Below are 26,098 nucleotides of genomic sequence, written 5' to 3'. Positions count from 1 at the left end.
TTAAATTGAGTATGATTTGCTTGAGGAGCTTTTGTAGGTTTAAAGGCGAAAGTTACAATATTCCGGTCAGAAATCACTAGGGAAAGAGATATGAGAAGAGTACTGCAAGAGGTGTCCCTGTTTGTAAGAAGGTGGTTAAGAATGTTCTACTCTCTAGAACATTTATTTACCAGATGCTCAAGGGATTTTAATTTTATTAAGTCTAGGAATTTCTGAGCACATCTTACATTGGAAATACATCTGTACCAGTTTATTGAAGGGTAGTTAAAGTCACCCAAAATAAGGGTGCATTTCCTAAAAGGGAGATCATTTAGAACACTGAGAAATCTTGCATGGTCATCAGTGACACAGATTTCATTCAGTTCAGTTTGTGAACCCCTAGGGAACTGCCTGGAGGTAATATGTTCACTGACAAACATGGAGACTCCACCACAGTTACTGTAATGAATTACTATTAATTCCAGGAATTTCAATGCTCCCTCTGCAAAAAAAGAGAGAGATACTTTTTTCATATACCATAAAAATCCTTAATTTTAAAAGAGCCATATCAGATTCATCCTCCTTAATTGATAAAAAAATCTGCAAAATGTTTAGAAAACAGCTGTTAAATACATCCCACATAAGAAATTATATTATAATCAGTTTGGGATTAAAAACAACCAACATATTATACCAACAAAAAAGGCAACAACTTTTACAAATCTTTCAAAAAAATATACTGCTTGTTACACAAACACTGCAGACATCTTGCATATTTTTGGGAATGCCCAATATCCAAATTCTTAACAGACGTTACAACAAGATAAAAAGTACAGTTTTGTACCTACCATAAATGTAGATGTTCGAGTGCTAATACAGCTGCAGTCATAACAGATGGGTTCTCCTGCCGTCAGGCGGGTCCTCGGTCGGCCGAATTCCAAAGTCTAGGTCTGGCGTCAGTTGTCGTCGCTTCTTCCCTGACGTCAGTGCGACAGGGGTATAAAGGAACCAGCCGACGCCATTTTCTTCAGTTTTTCTTGCCCCAGATGTCAGGTGCCCCCAGAAGGAAGACAATAATAAATTTTTGTGATAATGCAGTGCTATATAATTAAAATACAGTAGTTGCAAGCAAATACATCATAAATGAAAACCCCAATCAGGTTGTATGAGGATGTGTTAGCCTATAGGCCTGTCCCAAGAGGGGAAGGAGGGAGGGAAACCTGGACTGCAGCTGTATTAGCACTCAAACATCTACATTTATGGTAGGTACAAAACTGTACTATGTTCATCGTGCTTACAGCTGCAGTCATAACAGATGGGTAGAATCCCAAAGCTAAGAAGGGGTGGTAGGCACTAGTTGGAACTAGGAGGAGCCAAAAATGTCCTGCAAGACTGCAGTGGCAAAGCCTGCTCTAGATTTGGAGTATAATGGTAGGTTGTAGTGCTTGGAGAAGGTATGCACAAAACTCCAAGTGGCTGCTTCCAAAATATCCTTGGTAGGAACTCCTCTGAGGAAGGCTGCAGAGGTGGCTGTGGCCCTGGTGGAATTAGTTCTAATGCCTGTAGGAACAGTTTTGCCATGAAAGGAGTAGCAAAAGCGTATGCAGTGGGCTATCCATTTTGAGACTGTCTGTTTGGAAATTGGCATCCCTTGAGCTCCTACAGCATAGGCCACAAAGAGCTGTTCTGATTTTCTGAAAGGCTTTGTTCTGTCCAAATAATAACGCAGCTGTCTGTGGATGTCCAAGGAATGTAGTAATCCCTCCCCTTTGTTTTGAGGATTAGGATAAAAAGTAGGTAAATGTATGGCCTGATTTAAAGCTACCCTGGATACCACTTTAGGCATAAAGGATGGGTTGGTTCGTAAGGAAACTCTGTCCTGATGGAAGATGATAAAAGGCTGGACAGCCATGAGAGTCTGTAGTTCTGAAACTCTACGAGCTGAGGTGATAGCCAGAAGGAAAGCTGTTTTCCAGGACAAATATTGCAAATCTGATGAGGCAGCTGGCTCAAAGGGAGGTAAGGTCAATTTTTCCAGAATGAAATTAAGATCCCAAGCAGGTATTGGTTGTTTTCTTGGAGGCCTTAAATTCTTAGCCCCTCTGAGGAACTGTCTTAAGAGAGGGTGAGAGAATAAAGGTGGATCAGTGTTGTATTCTGCAGAAATGGCTGAGGCATGTATTTTAATGGAGGAGAAAGAAAGTCCACTGCTTAGCAGTTCAGCCAAATATTGTAGTATTTGAGGTAAATTCAGTTTTCCAGGATCCTGGCCCTTTCTCTCATTCCAGAAACAAAACGTTTCCATTTTGTGGAGTAAGCTTTTCTAGTTGATGGTCTTCTGGCCTCCAAAATGACATCCTGCACCTCCTTGGAGAGTAGGGCCTGTTGTGATGCTAAGGAATCTTCCATGCGGCTAGATTGAGTGTTTTTAGCTGGCTGTGAAGAGTTTTGAAACTGTGCTGAGTCAGAAGAAGAGGCATTAGAGGCAGGGTCCATGGTGGGGAATGTGTCAGGCTCCTCAGGAGTGGGTACCAGTGTTGCCTTGGCCAGTCTGGAGCAATGAGAATCATCTTTGGTCTGTCTGCTTTGGTCTTTAATAGAACTTTGGGCAGCAGAGGAAGAGGAGGGAAGGCATAAACTGTCATTGATGTCCAACTGAAAGAAAGAGCGTCCACTCTCCAGGCCTTTGTATGGAAGATCCTTGAGCAGAATTTTGTCAATTGATGATTCTTGTGGGAGGCAAAGAGATCTATGTCTGGCCTTCCCCATTCTTGGATTATTTCTGTAAAAACTTTTGGATGCAATTTCCATTCGTGTGGATCTGTCATATTCCTGCTTAGGTTGTCTGCCAGCGTGTTTTCCTTGCCTGGCAAGTACTGTGCTTGTAGTTCCATTTGTAAGTCCATGGCCATGTTCCAAAGTGACATGGCCAGTCTGCATAGGGGGTAAGAATGTGTTCCTCCCTGTTTGTTTATGTACCACATAACTGTGGTGTTGTCCGTTCTTATCAATAATTGACCTGGTTGTAGAAGGTCCTTGAAAACTATAATAGCATTTATTACTGCTAGCATTTCTTTTTGATTGATATGAAGGTGCTTTTCTTTTTGGGACCATTTGCCCTGAATGCACCGATCTGTCATGTGCGCCCCCCAGGCGTAGTCCGAGGCGTCTGTTGTGATGACTTGATTTGCGTGAGGCTTGCTGAATGGAAGACCTGTGTTTGTTTGACATGCTTGAGCCCACCACAGAAATTCCTTTTGCAGACATGGAATTAGTGGTATTATTGTTTCCAAACTGTGGCTGTGTTGAGACCATACGTTTTTCAGGTACCATTGTAGTTTCCTCATATGCAGCTTTGCACATGGGATTAGTAAGATGCAAGATGCCATGAATCCCAGAGCCTGCAGGATTTTCCTTGCAGTCAGCCTGGTGCAATTTGCTAGTGTTCTGAAGTATTGTATTAGTTGCCCCTGCTTCTCTGGTGTGAGGTAGGCCATCTAGGTGTTTGTGCCCAATTTGGCACCCAGGAAAATTATCTTCCGAGAGGGTATTAGCCTTGATTTCTTTTTGTTGACTGTGTATCCCAGAGATTTCAATAACATTATTACATAAGCCAGATGTTTCAGAAGAATGTGCTTGCTGTCCGCTTGGATCAGGCAGTCGTCCAAATAGGGGTATATTTGTATCCCTTGAAGTCTGCAGTAGGCAATTACTGATGTCAGGCATTTCGTGAATACTCTGGGCGCAGTAGATAAGCCAAAGGGCAATGCAGAGAATTGATAATGGGTTGAACCTGCAAGAAATCTGAGATACCTTCTGCAATTTTGTCTGATTGGGACATGCAGATATGCCTCCTTGAGGTCCAATGTTACCAGCCAAGACTCCTTGCCCAGCATGGGAAGAAGTTGCTGTAGAGTGAGCATCTTAAATTTTGGTACGAGTAGAAATGTGTTTAGGATGGATAGATCCAAATTAGGTCTCCAATCTTTTCCCTTCCTTGGCACCAGAAATAGCCTGGAATAAAAACCTTGATCTTGTTCGTGCGTAGGTACCTCTTGAATAGCTTTCATGTTTATGAGATCTGTAATTTGCTTTTGTGCCTCTGCCCTTTGATTGTGTGGCAGGTTTGGCATGCCTCTCATTTTTGGAAGGGTGTGAAAATGGAATTTGTAGCCTCTATTTATAATGTCCAGGATCCATTTGTCCTTTGTGACAACATGCCAATTTTTTTGAGAATAATGCCAGCTTTCCTCCTAAGGGAGCCGCAATTTGAAACCTGGTTGGCATGCAAAGGGGAAAGTCATTGGGTTTGCTTTCTGAAAGATTGCAAGTTGTCCTCACCACCTCTTTGTGTAGGAGCTTGCCACTGTCTGCCTCTATACGATCCTTGGGATTGTCCTCTGCCCCTCGGGCGCCTGTATCTGCCTCTTTGGGGTCTGTCTGTGGCAGGAAAGGACCAGTTTTTGGAAGGCCAATTTCTACTAAAACGTGGGGGTTGAACCTGTAGAAATTCTTTCACAGTTTGCATTGATTTAGCCTTTTCCTCCATTTTCCTTAATACCTCCTCAGCATTTGCACCAAATAGTACATCCTTTTGAAGAGGGGTGTCTAGTAATTTAGCTTTGACATGATCAGGCAAGGCTTGTTCCTTGAGCCAGGCATGCCTACGTATGACTGATCCTGTAACAGCAGCTCTACATGAGGCCTCTAGAGCATCAAAACCACATTGTAAGGTATGCTTACCCACTTGTTCTGCACTATGCATCAAATCCTGCAACTCCTTCAGGTCTGGTTGTTCAGGTTGTGACACTTTACTCTTCAATTGTGATAACAAAAACTGTTGGTATTTTAGCATATGAAACTGACAGTTTAAGGCCCTCATGGATAAGGTAGCCGAGGTATATACCTTTTATCCCCACCTTTCTAAGGATCTGGAATCTCTCTCGGAAGGCAATGGATTTTTGGCAATGGAGGCCTTAACTCCCTTGGGGCCCTGTGAGATGGTTTCTGGGTCAGCAGCATGGCTTTTGTAAAGAAATTGGTGTGAGTCAGGAACCCTGTAGTACCTGTCAGGCTTAACTGGAGCTGGAGGTAGAGAGTCCGGGTTAAGGCAGGCCTCCGAGTAAACATCATCTAGGATGTCCAAGACAGGAGGAATAGCCAGAGGCCTATGCTGAGGTAACAAGAGAAATTCCCCGAGCCTTTTCTTGGAATCTGAATAATCCTGGCCTTCCCAGTGGAAGTGTTCCCTTAAGGTATGCAAAGTTTCCCCAAATGAGTAATCCTCAGGGGGATACAGAAGGGATGGACTCCTCCGCATCAGAGTCTTCAAAACGGGAGTAAGAATGTTCCTCATCATCAGAGTGCTCTGAAATAATGGAGCCCTGATCAGAGGAGGGGGAATCTTCCTCCACTCTGGGCCTTTTGTCCAGTGGGGGCTGAGAACCTCTGATTAGAGTAATTAAATCCTCAGCCATTTTAAGCACCTGTTTCTTAGGCATGGGGCCTGGAGATGGGCCCTGTGTAGCTGGTCTCTTAGAGTGCATGGTTGCTTTAGACTTTGTGAAAGCCTTGATGGAGAAAGAAGAGGAAGGTCTGAAGACACCTTGAGTGGAGGTGGACCTGTCCACATTCTGAGTTTCAATGCCAAGAGTGGCTTCGGTATCTGTAGTTGGGGTGTGGGCCGAGGAGCCTGCGACCTCGGGCACAGGAGACACCGTCAAAGAAGTGTCGTCGGTAATCAGGGGCTGCGTAGGTGCCTCACTGAGAACCGGACCACGTGTAGTCGGCTTTGGCGTGGTGTCAGTAGAGGCCGCGGACGTCGTGTGTCGGTCCTTGTCTTTGCGTTTTTTAGACAAAACCGGAGTCGGAGTATCCAACGACATAGTATAGTTAAATTCTTTCCCAAAATAATGCTGGGCGAACTCCGGCCGACGCTTAATAGTGCGTTTGTTGAATGTAGCACAAAAGCGACAGACCGAGACGTCGTGGTCTGGGCCTAAACAAGGTATACAGAGGGAATTGAAATCCTTATGCGGTATTTGCTTCCCACAAGAAATACAATTATTAACTTTGTCTGACATCGGTCTGAGGCAAGAAAAGTTTCTAACGGGTACTTAGCTTTTAAGAAGACTTCGGTTTCCAAATTTCGTAATTTCAGGAGCTGGCCGACCGGCACTTACGAACTACTTCTGCTTCGGGCACCGCGCGGCAAGAAAGACTGAAGAAAATGGCGTCGGCTGGTTCCTTTATACCCCTGTCACACTGACGTCAGGGAAGTAGCGGCAACTGATGCCGGACCTAGACTTTGGAATTCGGCCGACCGAGGACACGCCTGACGGCAGGAGAACCCATCTGTTATGACTGCAGCTGTATGCACGATGAACATCATCCAAATCCTAGTATACTTAACAATACTATGTATTCCTCCAAAAATAAAAGCAGGGAATAATAAATCATATATACAATTCTAGTCATGGTATTATTGCATTATATTATTTCAAAAAGGGTAGACTTAAACATGCACTGGGACAGCTTTAGTAATATGGCTACAAAACATATGAATGCATGTAAACTGCTATCAAAATAAATTCAAAATTTAATTTGCTTGTTTGTGTCTTTCGGCTTTTCCCGGTTAGGGGGTCGCCACAGTGGAACTCCGGTCCGCTAATGATTGGTAGTTTGATTTTTACGTGCCGAGTTACCAGCCCTGACGCACAACCTTCAACGAAGGTACGCCCATTCATGCAGGTCTCCACACAGAAGACGCGCTAGCTGAGAATCGAACCGGACAGCATCTTACTATGAGGCGACAATGCTACCGCAGCACCACCACCGCAAGTCTAAAATTTAATGAATAGTGGAAAACAATTCTTCAAATCTTAACACATTTGGAACTGAAAACAGTTGCATTCTTTCCAGTTCAGATTCCTTTTATTACACTTTTACATTCTATTTATACTTAAATATTAGTCTTAATTACTTGTGATCTAAACTGGAGATAAAATGTTATGAAGCAAACCCTTTTTATTGGTTACATACCTGCAGTGTTACTGATGGAATTTGCAAATGTGATGTTTCCAACTAGGGTCTATTTCATATGGCTATAAGTCTGTTTGTAATCCTGAATACAGTATTTCTCGTCTGCTTTCTGTTGTGTTACTTATGTCGTTTATAGCGATTGTCAATCAAAAATTTATAATAAACAGATTTTTGACAGCAAAGCTGTAAGAAATATAGCGCAAGTTACCAAATGTACTACCGCCTTATTATGATATGAGATAAATAACTTGGTCATATTCTTCTGGCCTCCTCCTAAATATTAATGCAGACAATGTTGCTCAACAACTGGCAATCTTCATTCCTAGGCAGACCCAAGAAAGAACAACATCAGGAACACTAAGGATTTCACAGATCTAACAAAGGCCTTTGTCTTTATTAGTTGTTAAGTTTGTTGTGTTAATTGCTGCTTCATGTAATTTAACAAGGAAATTAAGCTCTCATATGACCAGATGGCTGCAATTCCTGAGAAATTCAAAAACAAACTCACTTATCATGCAAAATGGGTGTTCAGCACCAGGGGTTTACTGTAGGTCCAACTTAGTTATTCCCATTTCTGGAAAAATCACTTAAGGAAATTTGCAATTTATTATTTTATTATTTATTATTATTTATTTTATTTTACATTTGTTGACCGGGATAGTCTAACTGGATATATGTCCATTTTCAGTAGAGGCCCGGGGAGATAAGCTCCATGACACACAGATAATATAATCGCAAAACAATATAAAATAACTTCAGTTGTGTATACAAGGACAAATCTGGATAATACAGAAAATAATACAGAGAGGACAGAAATCAATACAATGTAAAATGCATTCAATACAATGTAAAATTCAAAATAACAAGTAGGTACATTACTTAATGTAGAAAAAAAAGGAGGCGTACAGGCTAATTCCATATCAAGTACAGTACAATAAAAGAGGCAGATTAATGTTCAGTAATAGTAAAAAACGAGTTTAGTAATTTTTTTTTGTTCAACAAATAAGTATCCAGAGGGATGGAAATAATGAAATAAAGAGTGAGAAAAGGTAAGGTATAGGCTAGGCCGACTGTATTTGGGTAGAGTAGAGAGAATTAGTCAGGTTTAGTACAGGGGCATAACCAGTGTGTTTTGAGGAAAAGTTTCAGTCTGTTTTTGAAGAGTGATATAGAGGAAAGGTCGCTGGGTAGGAGATTCCAAAATCTTCCCACAGTATTAAAGAGAGAATCCCCAGCCCTGTTGTTAGATTTAGAAGTGTTAACTAGAAGTTTCTGAGATGAACGTAAGGACTTCATATTATTCTAGGGGGTGATGATGGTGGATAGAGTAGGAGTATTGGAAGGTTGATAAAGAGTCTTATGGGCAATGATTAGTTGATGGTATTTGATCAGATTCTGTAGTTCCAACCATTGAAGCTGCTTTAAATTAAAGCAATGGTGAGTTCTAAATGGGTTACCAGTAGCAAATCTAGCTATGTTATTGTATGAGATTTCCAATTTATTCAGGTTATTCTTAGATAGATTAGTGAAAATGGTTGAGGCATAGAGGAGTGTAGAGATTAGATGAGTGTGTGCAATAGTAGTCCTAGCTGTAGGTGACAGGAAGGGTTTAATTCTGTAGAGAGAGCCAAGTATTTTGTTGACAGATTTAATAGTGTTTTTGATGTGTATGTCAAAGGTAAGGTTGTTGTTAACGGTAATACTAAGTAGCTTGATAGTTAGGTCAGGTGATATAATGGTACCATTGGTGGATGTAACAGCAAAATCTATGGGAGGAGACTTATGATTAGGATTGAAAAGGAGGGGTTTAGTTTTTTGGGGGTTTAAGAAAAGGCAACGTTGAGTGAACCATTGTTCAACAGTGTTAAATACATTTTGGGTAAGGGAGTGAAGTTCAGAGGTGGTTGTGGCTGAGCATACAAGTGTGGAGTCATCTGCGTATTGTATGCAAGTAGCACGGGGAATTGCTAGATGAAGGTCGTTGATGAATATGGAGAAAAGGAGAGGTCCTAATATGGACCCCTGAGGTACACCAAGGATAACTGGTAGGTGGTTAGATAGAGTGTTGCGCCAGAGTACAACCTGTGGTCTTTTATCTAAGTAGGATTGAAACCATTTGATAGGAGAGTGCATCTAAGGCTTGGGATTTGAGGATATCTATCATAATTTGATGACCGACCATGTCAAATGCTTTGGACAGATCGATAAATAGTGCAGAGGAAAGCATATTACAGTTACGTTTTTTGTTAATACACTCTGTAAAGGATAGGAGGGCAGTGGTAGTGCTATGGGAGGGTCTGAAACCATGTTGACAGAGAGCAAGTTATTATGGATTAGTTGGTCTAGCAATTGCCTATGGATGCATTTTTCCATGTTCTTGGCCAAAGTAGAAAGAAGGGCTATGGGACAGTAGCTGGATAATTCGGTGGAGTTTCCACCTTTGTGAAGGGGGATAATATGGAAGACTTTCCAGATGCTAGGGAGGTGACCTTAGCTAATAGTTCTATTGATCAGAATGGAGATGGGGTAAGCAATCGACTTGGCAGATTTCTGTAGATATTCAGCAGGTAGTTGGTCTGCTGAAGGACAGCATGGTTTCAGTTTTTGGATTAGGGCAAGAATATGGGTTGTTGGGACTGGTTGGAAAAGGAATGGAGGGGGTGTGGTTTTGTTATAGGCAGGTAAAGTAAAAGTATTAGGTGATAGCTGACTGTCTAGTATTTGGACAGCATCAGTGAAAAAGGTATTGAAGACACTGGCAGTATGCATGGGATTTTGATGGTCAGTGTTTTGTGGGTTTGGTGTACTGGATTGACCTGGATGTAGTAACTGGTTGATGCATGCCCAGAATTTTTGTGGGTTATTATGGTTTGCCTTTTGAAATTGAAGGTAGTAGTTTCTTTTATCAGACAGTATAGCTTTCTTAGTCGTCTGAAATATTTTTGGTCTACAGGATTTCTGGTCATTCTCCATTTGGCCCAGTATTTATTCCAGAGATGGATTTTCTGTTTGGTGTCTTTAGAAAGCCATGGGGCAGGTTTGGTCTTGATTCTAATTGTACGGGTTGGTGCATGGTGATCAAGGATGGCTAAGAAGTTAGAATTAAAGTATTGAACAGCTTCTTCCAGAGGGAGGTATTTTAGGGTAGACCAATTGCATGCTCTGAGTTCGTTTTGGAAGAGATCATGGTTGAAGTTTTTTTTTTGATCTGGTATTCCGGATTGTGGTAGGAATGGGAGCATAGGTTTTATGCCTGAAGATATAGGTAAGCGAGTGGTCACTTATGTCATCAGGAAGGGTTCCAGATTCATATAATTGGGGATGGTTATTTATCAGAATCCAGTCTAATGTGCTTTCTTTCTTGTTGTGTTTGTCTATCCTGGTGGGGGATGTAATGGCTTGAGCAAAACCATATAGGTTAATGTGGGTGGTAGGGTGGCTGCTGCTACAGCAGTTCCAATCAATGTTTACATCACCAAGGATTACGGTTTCTTGGGGCAGGTGTTGAGATAGTCAGCAAAGGATATTTTCTATGGTGGTATTGTTGTTACCGGGGGGTAGATAGATACAAATAATATAGATGGCTTTGGCATTGTTAAGTTGTAGTTTAGATATAAGAATTTCTGCATTGATACTAAGAGGTGGTTTTATGTCATAAGTGGTTAGCTGTAAACCAGATTTAAACAGAATCACAACCACACCCTTTTTGGCTACACGGTCAAGTCTCAGGATATTGTATCCTAGTGGGATGATTTCATTGTCTTTTGTTTCAGGTTTTAGCCAAGTTTCTGTTAGACAAAGAATGTCAAAGGAGTAGACTTCTAAGAGAGCATGGAGCTGAATAATTTTGTTGTTAATGCTACAAATATTAAGATGAGCTACAAGGAGTGAATTAGATGGTTTAGTAATGGGATAATTAGTGGATTGGTTGGGGAGAGAGATTGGAGTTACTGTTGGGCCTGGATTTGGGTGAATGTCTCCATCGTTTACTGTGTGGAGTTGTTTGAGATAGATTGGATATAGGAGCCTGTTATTTAAGAGTAGGGATCTCCTGGCATTGAGATTAATATATCTGATGTGGAGTATTCTGTGATAGTTTGCTGGTAGACAGCTGGGAGCTGTTGTTATGTTGGCATGGTTAAACAGGATGGGTAGAGGAGGAGAGCTGGTTATTTTATTAGGGTGGTGAAAATATGGACCTATTGGGTGTTCATATGAGGAAAGTATATATGCAAAAATGAAAGGTGGAAGCAGTAAAAGCATGAGAAGTTGCTGGAACGGAGTAGTGGTGTTTAATTTATCCACTAGAATGGATAAGATATTAGTGGTGTTATTGAATGTAAGGAAATATAGTAGGTGTGGATGAGGGGAGGGGTGTGGTAGGAAAGATAAGGGGAGTGGTTGGAGAAGGATGGAGTGGAAATAGATGAGCAATAGAAAAGCTTCCTCAGAATAATGGGAGGAAGCAGGGGTGTGGCTAGTAAGTATAAGAGTAGGACCCCTGGGATGGGTGGGAATTGGGGTTTGGGAAGGGAGCGGAGTGAGCTCGTAGGGCGAACGGAGCGGGTTGAGACAGGTAAAGAAGCAGCTAGAGAAGAAACAATCAGCAGTACTGGCTACAGAAGGTAAGTTGGATAAGGCAGAAGTAGGTAAAAACAGTGATGAGAGAACCTAGAAACAGTAGTAGTAGACAGTAGGGTGAAGTGTGAGGAACTAAAACGCAGATCTGGGACTACAGAAAATAAGGTAATTAATAAAGGAAACTAGAGGAAAAGTATGAGATGAGACTAGGAGAAGGGTGACACCTAGTGGACAGGTCTGTATTGCAGGTAGATATGTGGGGGAGTTGGCTGTATTAAAACTGGGGAAGAGTGAGAGCTAGGATAGGGAGTTCCGTGTGGAGGATAAGGGGGAGTAAGTGATAAGGAACTAAAGAGAGAGGGGGGTAGAGGCTGCTGGCTGTCCTGGCTCAGAACGTGCTTAGGCACCTATAGCAATGGTACAAAGGTAGAGAGTATAACTGGCAGGAATTAGACAGTAAACATACTTTTCTTGTTTCCTTGAGAGAGGGTGCAGGGAATTTAAGGCTGTGAGGTGAACCCTCTGGTATTTGGAGAGGGTCCTTAGGTTCCTAGAGACTTGTACTGGAAGCACAAGAAGAGCAGGATAACTTAAGGGAGCAAGAGAGACAAAGTAGTGGAGAGAAACAAATAGCACAGGCAAGTCAAGTGAGGTCAAGTTACACAAAATATTCACTGAGACAACATGTAAAGGTAGTAAATATACATTACCACTTTCTTGGTAGCAGCAATCAAATATATTTATAAAACAAGAGGTCTGTTCCTCTAAGCAGTAATAATAAAGTTAGCAATGGAAAAAATGTCATCATTTAAGCAATTTTCTCAAGACTAAACGTCCTGATAGCTGCTCCTGAAAAAATAAATGGCAAAATTTTCTTTCAAAATGGTATATTTATGTTTAGCAGAATAGTAGTCCATGCTTTTTACATTACTGTAGTTTGCACAGCACAGTGCAATTTTGTGTCTTGGTGGTATGCTTATTTTACAGTAGATACTATTTTAGTTAGCCATGTTACAGAGAACAGAACTTCACAATATAATTATGTATAACAAGGTGCACCCAGCTTCACTACTCATTTAGAAGGGGAGATATCAGATGATTTAAGGATGTTTTATTAGATCAAACAAACCCACTAGCTAATGCAAATAAGTAAAGCATCTTCAAGCACTGAACTCCTGACTGCAGTTCACAAAATACACACATATTTAGTATGTGAAGATATTGTTAAGCTGCAGAGCAAATCACATTGTTCTGACTGCTAAGTGTCTGTCCCATGCCCCATGGATGATGAATTGGCCTAGGAGCATTCTCCAAGCTAGGTTTGAGCCATCTGTGGTTAGGGTCTAGTTTGTCTCTGGCAGTTGGAAAGGGGGTCCTTGATGCTCTCCTACCACCACAGAGTTTCCTTGTTCAGGTATAGTAGGAGGGGTAATGCTGTTTCCAATGATTGCCAGTGCTGGGACCAGCAATGTTTTAGGAACTACTACAGCTTTCTCTTGTGTAATTTTGCCGGGGGGTCATTAGGATACTTGATGTTATGTATCCCAGCATCCTCAGAAACTCCCTTGCTGTTATGGTTAGATGACTGCATAGGTATAGGAGACATTCAGGGAACATAATTTTGTCCCTTGGCAAAAAGGCATTCTGTTGAACAGAATCTAAGTCTGTTCCAGGAAGGTAACCCTGTCACTGGGTGTCTCTTATGACTTCTGGACATTCAGGGACAGGGACACCTTCTGAAAGCAATTCATAAGGATTTGCATGGATGTCAGAAGTTCTGCTGGGAAGCTGCCTGAATTAGGCAATTATCTTAATATGGATAGATGGGAGAGATGGAGAAGCCAAACAGTAAGGCACAATATTATTAGTGGAACCACCATGTCTAGAAACGTAAGAAGGATAGGAATATTAAGATAGGCATCCTTTACATCCAGTTTCACCATCCAGGCTCCTAGAAAAATCAGAGGCAGAAGCTTTTGTAGAGTTAGCATTCTGAATGTGGGTACTACCAGAAATTTGAGTCTTCAAAAGTCTAGTATGGGTTTCCAGGTCCCTTCCTTTCTTGAAAACATGAAGAGCCAGGAGTAAAACCCCATGTCTGCCTCTTCTGGTTGAGTTGGCTGAATGGAACCCTACTATAGGAAGGCTTCTCTGAATTTTGGAATCAAATTTCTTTGTTGGTTAAGAGGAGGGGAACACCCAAGAAGGGCAGAGTTTTCTAGATTTTCAGGGAGTAACCTTCTCTTATGATCTGTAGTACCTACTTGTTCTGAGTAATCTGTTCCCAATAATTGAGAAAGAAGATGATTCTTCCTCCCAAATATAAAAGGGACTGGGGTTATGGGATATGGGTGGGGATATGGGGAAGGAGAGGGAGTTGTTAAATATAGCTGTTCTCTGCAAGGGGCTGAGTCTTTTAACCCCTCAGGTCAAGAACTTTGGTCGGTTTGTCATTTTTCTAGTACCTAGGCCTTTTCCCCTTTGGATAGTTGGATTTTTACTGCTTTGAGTGGGAAATGCCAGGGCTTGCCAGGGTAGTTCCTGTTGTATATGGCAGTAGTGGAAGGTACAATTTTTTTTTGCTGATTTCATTTGTTTCCCACTCTGGTCCAGTATCTCAAACACCTTCTAAGCTGAAGGTCCAAATACAGACTCCTTGTCTAGTGTGGCTTTAAGCAGCTCTGTTTTGACATGTTCTAAAAGGGACTGTTACCCTCAGCCATGCATGTCTCCTTGTGATGGACTCCATAGCGGACATCTTGCAAGATGCATCCAGTGCACCATAAACACATACTAGCAAATGTCTGTATGCCCTTCTGGAAGTTCTTGCCTTGTATCCCCTCTGCTTTGTCTTTAATTTGCTCCTGTAAAGACTCAAGGTATTTGAACACGTCGAATGGGCAGTTCAGAGGCAGGGTGCCTGAAGTGTAGATCTTTTTGCCAAATCGGTCAAAGAGCCAACTCTCCTTATCATCAGGCAAAGGGTTCTTGGCAGCAAGCCAGGATGATCCCTTGGTGGACTCCAGAGACACCACAGCTAGGTTTGCCAATGGCTTCTTATAGAGGTGCTTGACAGACTCAAATACTCAAAGGAAAGGATCAGGCTTTCTGTGAGTAAGGGGAAGAGATCAGATTGCACTGATATGCCAGTAAAGACAACATCCAAGACTTTCTGGACTTAGGGTTAGGCAAGCTCAAGAGCTTTCTAAAGTTGGCTTGAGCCTGGTAAAATTCCCTAGACTCGCAATTAATATAATTCCTTCATTCTATGAAAGGTATCCCTAAAAGATACTTCTTCAGATGATGAGGCTGAAGACAAGGTGTCTTCTGGGTCAGAATCCAAAAACTGGTGTAAGGGAAGATGTTCCACATAAGAAAATTTGTCTTTGTTTTCTAACTCTGAAGAATCAGTCACCCTACAGGAAGATGTCCTCTTTCTCCAAGGGAGATTCCCAGCAGAGGCTCCCTATCCAAGGTGGTCTGCTCAGATTTCTTGAAATACATTAAATCTTGCACAAGCCTGACAAGGTCCTCTGAAGAGACCTAGGCAGAGGTAGCAGGGAATCCGGTTAACGGTGGCTTGTTTACACTTACCTGCTTCTTTGATTTGGATATTTCGGGTTTGGGGTCAGATGACAAGGACTCGGGTCACATCTAATCTGTTTTTTGGGGATTTCCAACCTAACAATAACCAAGGGGATGCAATCCTCATCCTCTGTCACCAGGACTCTGCTTCAGAAGCCATAGCCTGCTGAGCAACTTCAGACCCAACCAACATCAGCTTGTGAGGACTTGGACTGGACTGCAGTCATGGCAGCCTCTGAAGGGGAAGCACCAGAGGACTCTGGCCTAACAGGCATCAGATTAGGGGGCTGTAAAGATGCCTCATCTGCATGAATGATTTCTAACAGACATGGGGAGTCAGACATAGAGATATCATTGGTCTCCAACATGCCCTTTTTCTTCAAGCATTTCTGCTTATGTTTCTTTGGGATGACAGTCTGGAAACTGGTAGATGCCATGGTGTGTGAGGGCTGAGTACTACCTGACTCTAGGTCCTGACTATGGGAATTGGTCAAATGCTTTATGGTTCTGTCATTAAATCTGCCACAAACAGGGTAGTCTGGCATGAAATACTTGGGCCCTAAGCAGAAGAAACTATAAGAATGGAAGTCTATGTAAGGGATTTGTTTAACAGACAAAATACAGTTATTGACCTTTTTGAACATTAAATAGGTAAATACAATTAGAGATAAAAAGTTTCCCCAGTAGGGTACTTATCTTAATCCTCTGGTTTCAAACAGACTGACACACCCTGTTTTGTGCACTGGACTGACACGGCAAGAAAGAACTGAAGATGGTGCCAACATCCTGACTTCGGCCAGCAAGGGCATCTGCCAATTGGGGGATGGTGATGAAAACATCTGGTACTTGGGATGGCCGTTGGCTTCTTCATGACAGGAAGTCCCAAGACTTAGTACTGCAACCCTGACTGCAATGAATAACAGTGACTCACAAACATGAATCATGGTAGTCTCTAATTGTATAGGATAGCCTTCCCATTTTACTGAATGGCACACAGGAGAACTCAATATCCTGATGTGTGCTGGGGTGGGCAGGTAGCCATATGGGTAGTGTGACAGTGCTATACAATGCAAAGACATAAGGCAGTTAGGTGCAGTACAGTTTTTCTTACCAAGCTTCTTGCCAAGGTATACTGCACTATAAGTAACTGCCTTACACCACTATGCTGCACTCCACTGTCATATGCCTGATTGTGATTCATGAACAGGTTACAGTTATTAGAAATGAGTGCAGACCAGGGATCATTACCACATTATGGTAACAAGGGATCTAGTGCTGTGAGAGCTACCACTGGTGGGATCACGCCAATATAGCTGTCTGGGTGCAAGACAAGGTAGTGTGTAGTAGCAGGTTTGCCCATACCATAGAGAATTCTGTTAGTATATTCCTCAGTATTTTTCTGTCATGCAGTGAAACTGTATTAATTAATTAGTTTATTTTTGTTTTGCTAGTATGTTGCTCAGCAAAGTATGATGCACAACATATTAGCAGGGGAGTGGGACTGTTGTGCTTAAGAGCTGCTAAGTATGTGATTGCTGTCCCACAGGTTACCCACCTAGACCAAAAGGTATTCTAATGGTGCTCGCTCTTTCAATTGCATAAGATTGGGAGGGGGTGATCTACAGATCTACTCTGTGCGTGAAGTACTATGCTTACATAATGGGATAAGACCTCAATGAATAACGTATATAGGCATTTGACTCTGTGATACTATGTATGAGCTACTGAAAAAACTTGCCTGCCCTCAGAAATTTAGTCTTGATGCTTCTGAAAGACCAGATGACCACCCAATATTTTCAACTCCTAATATGGTCCAAGTCAACAACATTGTTCTACTGCTTTACCTTTAAAACTGCTTAATAATTGATATTGTTTTATGTTTCTCATTACTGTACCATGTTTTACTTGGTATTATGCATAACCATAAAACGTAAATGAATCTACAGTGGTTCAAATACAGACCCATTTAAAGTCTGGGTTGGTTTCAAGTAAGGGTATTGTCACTCCAGCCTAATGCTCTAAATCTTCCTTGCAGTTGTCTTAATCCTTATTAAAGACTGATGACTCCATATAACTGACACAAAATATAGAACAGACAGCGGACTCTTCAAGCTTGAAGGTCCACATTCAAAAATTAAAGTTTCCAAGGCATTGATCACTGACCTTCAATATGCTGATAAAGAATAGTTGTGTAAAATCTTACCATAACCATAGATCCTTCTCTTCCATGTTACAGCATTCATCACCTTTGCATTATCCTCTGCTTAGCTACCCTAACGTCCAGCCAGTATACAAAACTTTTAGTCACTGCAAGGTACATGGGACATCTGACATTGGCCGTATGGAATGTGGGCCATAAAAGTGGCATCTGCATATACCTTTCCTCAGAAATGAAGCCCCCCCCCCCCCCCCGTCAGACCCCAGTCCAATGATAGTTGCACAAGTCTTCCAACAACAAAGGATTTTTCTTTAATATAAAAGGGGGTAAGAAATGGATAGAATACTGCAACATGGAAGAGAAGGATATCTATGGTCATGGTTAGATTTTACACAACTATTCTATGTCCTTCTATTCCCAAGTTGCAGTATTCATCACCTTTGGGTGAGTGCCAAAGCTCAAAGGGAAGAAAAGGAGGGTGGCATGGAACTGTTTTCCAAAAATCCATGTAGGACTGCCCTAGCAAAACATGCTCTAGATATGAAAATGTGATCCAGTTTGTAGTGTTTGGTGAAGGTATGGACAGATGTCCAGGTACCTGCCTCTAAAATGGATTGGGTGTCCAGTCCTTTGAAGAAGGCTCCAGATGAGGCTATGGATCTTAGTTTAGTGGCTAGTTGGGCCTTAACTGAAGAATATGCCAACTCTGCTTGCAACAATTCACACAGGTAGGAAAGCACTATAGGGACCTCTATTTGCAATAGGTCAAGTTGTCTTAAGACACCAGACTGAGAATCTTTTCCATTTGGGCAAATAAGATCTCCCAGTACTGAGTTTCCTGGACTCCTGCAAGACATTAAGTATGTCCTCAGTGTAAAAGTGTCTGAAAGGGATCAAAACTCTATTACCCACAGGGTAAGGAGATTCCAAGTGGGGATGGATCAGGGACCCCTTGTCCTGTGTGAGAAGGTCCACTCTGTGAGGTAACTCATGGTGATTGCCCTTGGCTAACTCCAGAAGGAAGGGGAACCAGTGCTGTCTTCGCCAAAAGGGAGCCACAAACAAGATTTTTGGCTTGTCCTGCTGAATTTTCAACAGAACTTTTTTGTAAGAGTGGGAAGGGGGGAAACACACAGAGAAACATCCCCTTCCATAAGATAGAGAAGGCATCCACTGCCTTTGTTTGGGGGCTGGGTGCCCTAGAACAAAATTGTGGAAGTTGTCTGTTCAGAGGGGAGGCAAACAGATTTATCTGTGGTGTACCTCACCTGTGGACTATGTCCAGGAACACATTCCTGTGAAGCATTCATTTGTGGGATTGTAACATGGACCTGCTCAAGGTGTCTGCCTCAGAGTTCTGGCCTGAAGGAATGTAGACAGCTTGTAGGGTGACCCCATACTGGGCCATCAATTCCTAGGCCTGGACTGCAAGTCTGCATAGCAAGTAAGATTTTGTTCCCACCGTTTGTTCACATACCAGAGAACTGTAGTGTTGTCTGTGAACAGCTTCAGGGAGCTTGTTTCAGAATGTGTCAGAAAGCTCTCTGAGCAAAGATGATGGCCTTCATCTCCCTGATGTTGATATGTTCCCTCTTGAAAGTGCCTGTTTAGGTGCCTTGCACCTTCAGGTTGTCCAAAGTAGCTCCCCAACCCAGGTCTGATGCATCTGTGCACATCTCCTGGACTTGAGTGAGGGGTTTGTAAGGGAAGTCCCAGGTTGAGATAGAATTGATCTATCCACCACCAAAGGATTTCCTTCCTTAGACATGGCAGGAAGGGGATGGCATGGTCCATGTGGGCCTGAGGTACCAATGAAGTTTCCTCATGTGGAGTCTTGCCATTGCTGGCATGAGAATAGTGGAGGTTATGTGCCCTAGGAGTTTGAGATATTGTCTTGCTGTCATGACGGTGGCATCCAGAACAGACAGCGGGTACTGCTTTAGGCTTTCCACTTTTTGGGATGGAATGAATGCCCTCATAACATCTGTCCTGATCCTGCACCCCAGGAAAACTTAGTCCTGGGAGGGGATTAGTTTGGACTTGGGGAAATTCAAGTTGAACACTGGAGACTGCAGGACAGAAATAACTTTTTGGAGGTGGATGTTTAGGGAAGTGGGGCAACCTGCCTGGATCAGGAGGTCGTCCAGGTATGTAAAAATTTGAATCCCCTGGACTTTGCAATAGGCTACCACTGGAGCCAGACACTTGGTGAATACCCTTGGAGCAGTAGCTAGTCCAATGGGCAAGGCAGAGAACTGAAAATGTGAGGAATCCACAGAGAAGAGTAAGTATTACCTGTAGGAGGGCCTTATGGGCATATGCAGATATGCATTGATGTCAAAGGTGGCCAGAAATGCCTGAGGCATTAGCAAGGGGAAAAGGATGGGCCTCAAAGGACTATCTTTCCTTAGGACTAGGAAAAGTCTGTAGTAAAATCCCTTTTCCAACATAGGGACAGGTTGTATGGCTCCTTGTGAGAGGAAGCTGTCTATGATTGTCTGTAAAAAAGGTAGTTGGGCCTTCGGTGGCTGTGGGATGCCTTTTAAGGAGGGAGGAATGACCCAAGTCATGAAGTAACCGTTTTCTATAACTGACAAGACCTACTTGTCTGAGGTAATGCTTTGCCAGACAGGAAGACAGTGAGAGAGTCTTTAGGAAAGGGGAATGGAATCTGGGAGGAGTGAAGGAGAAGGCAGGTAGGCGGAGACTACCTGCCCTGTCCTAAAACTGAAGCTTCTGAGCAGGGGCTTGTGCAGTGGGAGAAGGCTGCTGTTTCCTGGAAGTCTTTTTTTCTCCTAGAATGAAGGGTAGGAGCAGAATGTTTTCTGACAAACTGTTTTCGTGGGATAATTCCTATGAAATTTAGGGATTGGACACACACAAACAAATGTTTTAAGTCTTGCAATTCCTTCACCTTTTGTTGAAGGGTTTTGAAAAGCTCAACCACTTTGGCCTCAAAAAGGGCAGAATTGTCCAGGGGGACATCCAAAAGTTTAGCCCTGATGCTGTCAGGTAGAGGTTGGAGTCTCGGTTAACAGTACCTTCTAAGCTCCGAGGCAGACGCTGCATATCTAGCTGAGGCCTCTGCAGCATCATTAGCTGCATCTGATGGCATGTCTTGTCACCTGAGAAAACAGAGAAATAAAGTTAGACATCTGAGCCTTAGAAGGTGAATCTAGATCATCAGCTACAAGTTTAGAAACCTGAGTCAGAAGGGTCAGGGCATACTTAGACATGAGAGTTTGATAATTAATACCCCTGAAGGCCAAAGTGGCAGAGGTATATATATTTTTTCCAATACGTTCCATAGTCTTACTGTCCGTATCAGTGGGAAGGACGGAGGTGGAGGGAAGCAGTCGGAAGGGCCAGTCGGAAATTTGGCCCCTTTTGGCACCTTATAAAAACAGTCAAGCGTTCTAGGGCTGGCGGTTGAAATTCAGGGTTTTTAGAACCTGCATTGAAGGCATCTAAGAAGGTTAGTAAGACTGGAGGAATGGCCAAAGGAGATGGGGTGTCCATTTGTAAGAGTTTGTAGTATCTCTTTTGAACTTCAGACATCTCAGTGGAATCCTATTTAAAGAACTCTCTCCTTCAAGAGGTAGTTTCACCAAAGGTGAGGTCCTCTTCTTCTGGGGAGTCTGCCTCAGCAGAATTTTCCTAGGGGGAGGCATACCCAAGAGGGGAAGGCATCTGACAGACATAGGAAAGGGAGTCCTCTGAAAAGGAATCTAATGCGTTTTTAGCTTCTAAAGGAAGGGGGGGGCAGGCAATGAAGGTCTAAGGGCCATGAAAACATTAAATAAGCTCTAAGAGAAAGATTGCCAATCAGGTAATCTTTCAGAAGGAGGAGAGACATGCTTTGTCTTTTGCTTCTTTTTTAGGGAAGAGACAGGCCTAAGAGAAGCATAAGCTCCAGTTGCTGAACAGCATAGAAGAGCCGGTATGGGAGTCTGTCGCGGGCTGAGTTTCCCCCTCATCGTCGGCATCTGCAAACCCTCTACGACATGCTTTCAGCCCTAGGTTCTGTGGCCTCCGAAACAATACCCACTGTACCTGCATCAGTTGATTCCAAACGTTCCTCCAGGGGAACGTTACGTTAGGTGGAGGAAAAGCATCAGCAGATTCAGGCCTGGAAACTTTGACCTCCTTTTTAGCTGGCTCATCGGTATGACAGGGTGGCCCTTCCACTGCTAAAGTCAGACATTTAAGACACTGGTTTTCTAGGTAGATGTTTAAGGCATGCAGAAGGCTGCGGACAGTCTTAGAAACAGAGGCCCGACAAATCATGCAGGTTTTATGACTGTGGTTGGGCCCTAGGCAGAAAAAGCAGAGGTCATGGACATCCTTATGGGGGATCTGATGTCCGCACTTACAGTTTCCTTTCCTGGATGACATGAACCTGAACAGGCATGCAGTGACCAAAAAAGAAAAGAAGAAAATGACCTCATGGGGGTACTTATCTTAAATTCGAAAAATTTGACAGCAGAGATGGCAGGATGAGCTGTTTGACTGGTGGCAGAGAAGTTCTGAGGAAAGGCACGTGCAGATGTCACTTTTATGGCCCATGCAACATATGGCCAATGTCAGATGTCTCACGTACCTCGCAATGACAAAATCTTTTTTATACTGGCCAGATGTTCAGGTAGCTACTCAGAGGATAACCCAAAGGTGATGAATGTTGCAACAAGGGAATAGAAAGACATCTCTGCCATTCTTCCCCCAAGAAAACGTTGCCTTCAAGATGAAGTGGCTGCATCTGATGAAGATTACTGAAAATCTGGAACTCCAGTTCCCTTCTAAGTCAAAGATTCTCTGTAGAGCTTTCTCAAAGTTTCACAAATGATGATACACAATTCATCATGGATGAGCAGACTTTGGAGAAAAATTTGCATTTTCTCTTGCTTCAGTAGTTAACTCTCCTTAATCGAGTGATTTAAATACAGGCATACATTTCAGTTATCATTCTTACCCTTAGTGATTTAAATACAGGCATACATTTCGGTTATCATTCTTACCCTTATTCATCGGTGTGTTAAACTGTGCAATTCACAAATATCATCTAAATCACATATCATCTAAATCACAGATGTCTCATGAAAATTCTCAGCTTTAAGTGAGAAGACTGCCACACTAGCATGCATTATCACAAATGCCAGCATCTTTTTTTAACAAGGCAATAATCGTCAGACATCAGCTCTGACACACTGGACACTACATTTAGATTCCAGACTCTTGGCTTCCCAAACAATTTCTACATTCCAGTCTTAGAGATGGCCAGAAATGCTACAATGATCAAACAATATGTTGTAAAATACAATGAATGTGTACCTCATGAAAAAATATATGGATATCACAAGATAGGAGGCACAGGCCACCATCTAATTTCAATGATAACAAAACTGCTAAGTATGACAACTGCCTCGCTTTTAAAACTGGGAAAACAAAACCACAGGGCTAACTGCCTCACTTTTAAAACTGGGAAAACAAAACCACAGGGCTAAAAAATGAAAACATCCAACCAGTGGAAAGCTGTCATTCTTCAGTGTATGGATATGTGAGTCTAGCAACAAATGACTTAATCATCTCAGGACCATCAATGAAAGATGGTAAAGATCAACTTCAAATCAAAGAATTATCTCTGCTGCAAATTACACATCCCATTCTGGTAGACAAATAACCTATAGGTTGATGCTTCTATTATCTCACAGTTTATCACAGCATTCGAGTTCTCACCAGTGGTTTCTCCTTCCCCATTCTGTGTAAGGCTATTTTATCTAAAAATCTCTAAGAGACAGGGAAATATACAGAAGTCATTGTAATAGTTTTAATGCAAATTCTACAAAAGGTCTTAAAGCACTCAGTTCATCCATCACTCCTTTTTCCCCATTTTTGTACATGGATTGGGTTGTCACATTAATAGTGACAATTACTTAGAGCCAACGATAACACCATTGGGTGGCTAGCCTTGCCACAGTTGTGCATCCATTCCATAACCACACCCATACCCACACCTACTTCCAATTTATTGCATACACAGTTATTCACAACTAAGCTTCAGACAACAAGGTTAACACTAAATCCTGGATACAGAAGATTTTTTGAGGAGAAGTAAAGGGTTCACAAGGAGTATTCTTCTAAAGGAAAGAAGCTGACGCCCCATTCCTCTTCCAAATTCAACAATGTCTAAATTTATATTTGTGCAGCACTTCTTTGATTAAATTTTACATAGACAATAACCTATACAGTCAAAGGTGAAACATTACATAGCTGAACTTTAGCCATTTCTTCTAAAATTAAAACGTATTATTTCTTTGCTTCCAAGATTTGAAAAAAAAAAAAAAAACATACACATAGCCCCATAAACAAGTACATGTGAAACAACACTATAATAACCACCAAACAATTACAGCTTGCTCCAAACACTGAAGAACAGGAAAAGTAAACACTATTTAAAAGTGAAAAAAGGCTTTTGTTTATAGAGATGTATATTACTAGGAAACTACAGTGAAAACTACTAGCATACATCTAATTCAAATCTGAGCAACAAACATATAGCTACTATTATGTAGCTTCTGAACTGTAACAATATTCTAATGTGACTAACTTGAGAAAATGGTGACCCTTTATAAAAAGCTTTTGAAGGGATTGTTTTTTTTTGGGGGGGGTAGAAAACAGGGGATTTACTCATAAGTGCTGAGGACAAGCTACATGATATCTGAGGTTTGGAAAGTTAATAAAAAATCTGTACCTGAAGTCTGTCCTCATGATAGCTCTTTACTTGAATACCTACAGTACATATACAGGACTGCTGTTGTCAGGAAAGTCCATCTGCTACAAGTTAATTTAATACCACATGAAAAGTGAAACGTGGAAAGCACTGGAACAGTAGCGAAACAACAGCATACAGGTCAGCTTCTGAGCATTAAAAGTTATAGCAGTGGGTTTAAAACTCGTAGCAGGAGGTCAGAAAGAGGAGCGCTCTCTTATTTTCAAAACAGAGTTTATAGGCAATAGACCATATCTACTCAGTTAAATGAAAACATTTTACATGCTTGGTTATTTAACATCTTTTAGACACCTACGTCAAAAGTATAGCAACCGAGATATATGAACAATGGGGCACAAGGACCACACTCCAGTGCCAGACCCATTGCATCAAGAAGCATGGCATGGAATTGTACAAATGATCACTAGGTAAGCAAACCAAAACATATTAAACTGCAGACATGAATGTACTCAAACTTCATTAACCAAGAGACAGACATGTATTGTACGCGTGTCAGATTAATCATAAGGAACATGTAGATCAAACATCTATAGGTAAGAGCATCTACAGGAATAAAAATCAGCAGAGTTCAGTGTAATTCCAACTGGTATGGTACAAACTACATACATGATCTTACCTCCCATTTTTCAGCAGTGCTGTTGCCCCGTTTGCCAGTTTTGATGATAAACAATCGTCCAGTGCCATCTGACACAGCCACCCAAGTAGGAGAACAGAAGTACATGGATGCACAAAGGCGATTATCACAGGAATTAATATCAGAAGGCAGTCTGAATACTTCAATAGGTTTACCTATAACAGTGTCCTGAAACAGGAAGAAAGACAAAACCTCAATTACTACTTCAGTGTACAGAGAAAGGGCTCAGTTTTTGAGATAGGAGAATTAAAAAAATAAATAGATTTCTAGAGGGTCTTGCTTTAATGTAAAACATTACACTTGCTATCTCCAGCAGAATCTTGCAAAACATTCCATTAAAAATAAACACAGACTGTTTTATTTTACGTTTATGTAAATATACAGGAGAATCACTGTAACTTATCAAAAGCGTTGGGCGATGAACTTCTAAATGGGGGAAAGAAATCAGTATGATGTCTATATCAGTGCATGAAAACATACTGTATAAATAAGTCGCTGTAAGTTTGTTTCATTGATAAAGCCACATGCATCAGGTGACTACAAAATATCTGAAGAAATCAATTTTCTTTCCAAATTATCAAATGATTTCTGCAAAATCAAAATATAGGGAAGACACGAACAGTGGTTAGAGGTGGTGGGACTGAAAAGCTGGGATCTTTGGACTCAATATGCACACTCTGAAAAAATCATTGTTTCCTAATTCTCCCAAGTCACGTGAGCAAAACTCTTCCAGGCCCAGTTTGGTTAACAATATTAATCTTAGCTGCCTATCTGCACAATGTTTTCACTCAGAAATCTGTAAACCTTCCCATTTTACTTACACATATTTTAGCATACACGAACATAATCACATGCTTCAGTACTGTGCATTTTAAAGAGCAATTCATTTTAAAATTAACTAGACTCTTACAATATCTTAATGACATATAATTTAATTGTAAAAGGCAACCCATTATATGATTAAACCTAAAAAATGCATTGAGTCACTGGGAAATAGAACATACTGTACCTGGCTGAATGGAACAATGCATGAATATTATACATAACATGGATATTATACTTAACTGGGCCTATTCTCAAACATTTCCACTACTCCTAACATTTCATATTATACAACACTTAGTAAACACAGAAATGTGCATCATATTTCCTGGAATTTCTACTAAGTGTAAAGCCTGCCATAAGGATATATGGGTCTTATAAGTATTTCACGGAGCCATTAATATGCAAGAAAATATGTAATCTATGGAATAAAAAAGCTTATTAGCTTCAAATGTACATCTGATAATTCATATTTAATTAAATTAGAATTAATATTTTTCATACTATATAC

At 41.6% G+C, this 26,098-nt stretch overlaps 1 protein-coding gene across 1 annotated transcript in view; it reads right to left on the bottom strand.

Moving 5' to 3' along the window:
- The window catches only part of NUDCD1 (NudC domain containing 1), a 1,696,974-nt gene that overhangs the window by 1,068,628 nt on the left and 602,248 nt on the right, over positions 1-26,098 (bottom strand). Inside the window, exon 3 of the mRNA XM_044065757.1 lies at positions 24,748-24,933. Within this exon, the coding sequence (XP_043921692.1) occupies positions 24,748-24,933 (186 nt within the window). The remainder of the gene's footprint in view (positions 1-24,747; positions 24,934-26,098) is intronic.

The sequence above is a fragment of the Protopterus annectens genome, chromosome 3.part0 (genome assembly GCF_019279795.1).
Source record: "Protopterus annectens isolate FY-2018-M chromosome 3.part0, PAN1.0, whole genome shotgun sequence".
In the NCBI taxonomy this organism is placed as follows: domain Eukaryota; kingdom Metazoa; phylum Chordata; order Ceratodontiformes; family Protopteridae; genus Protopterus; species Protopterus annectens.
The sequence above is the reverse complement of the archived record's forward strand: the minus strand, read 5'-3'. Positions and strand labels throughout refer to the sequence as shown.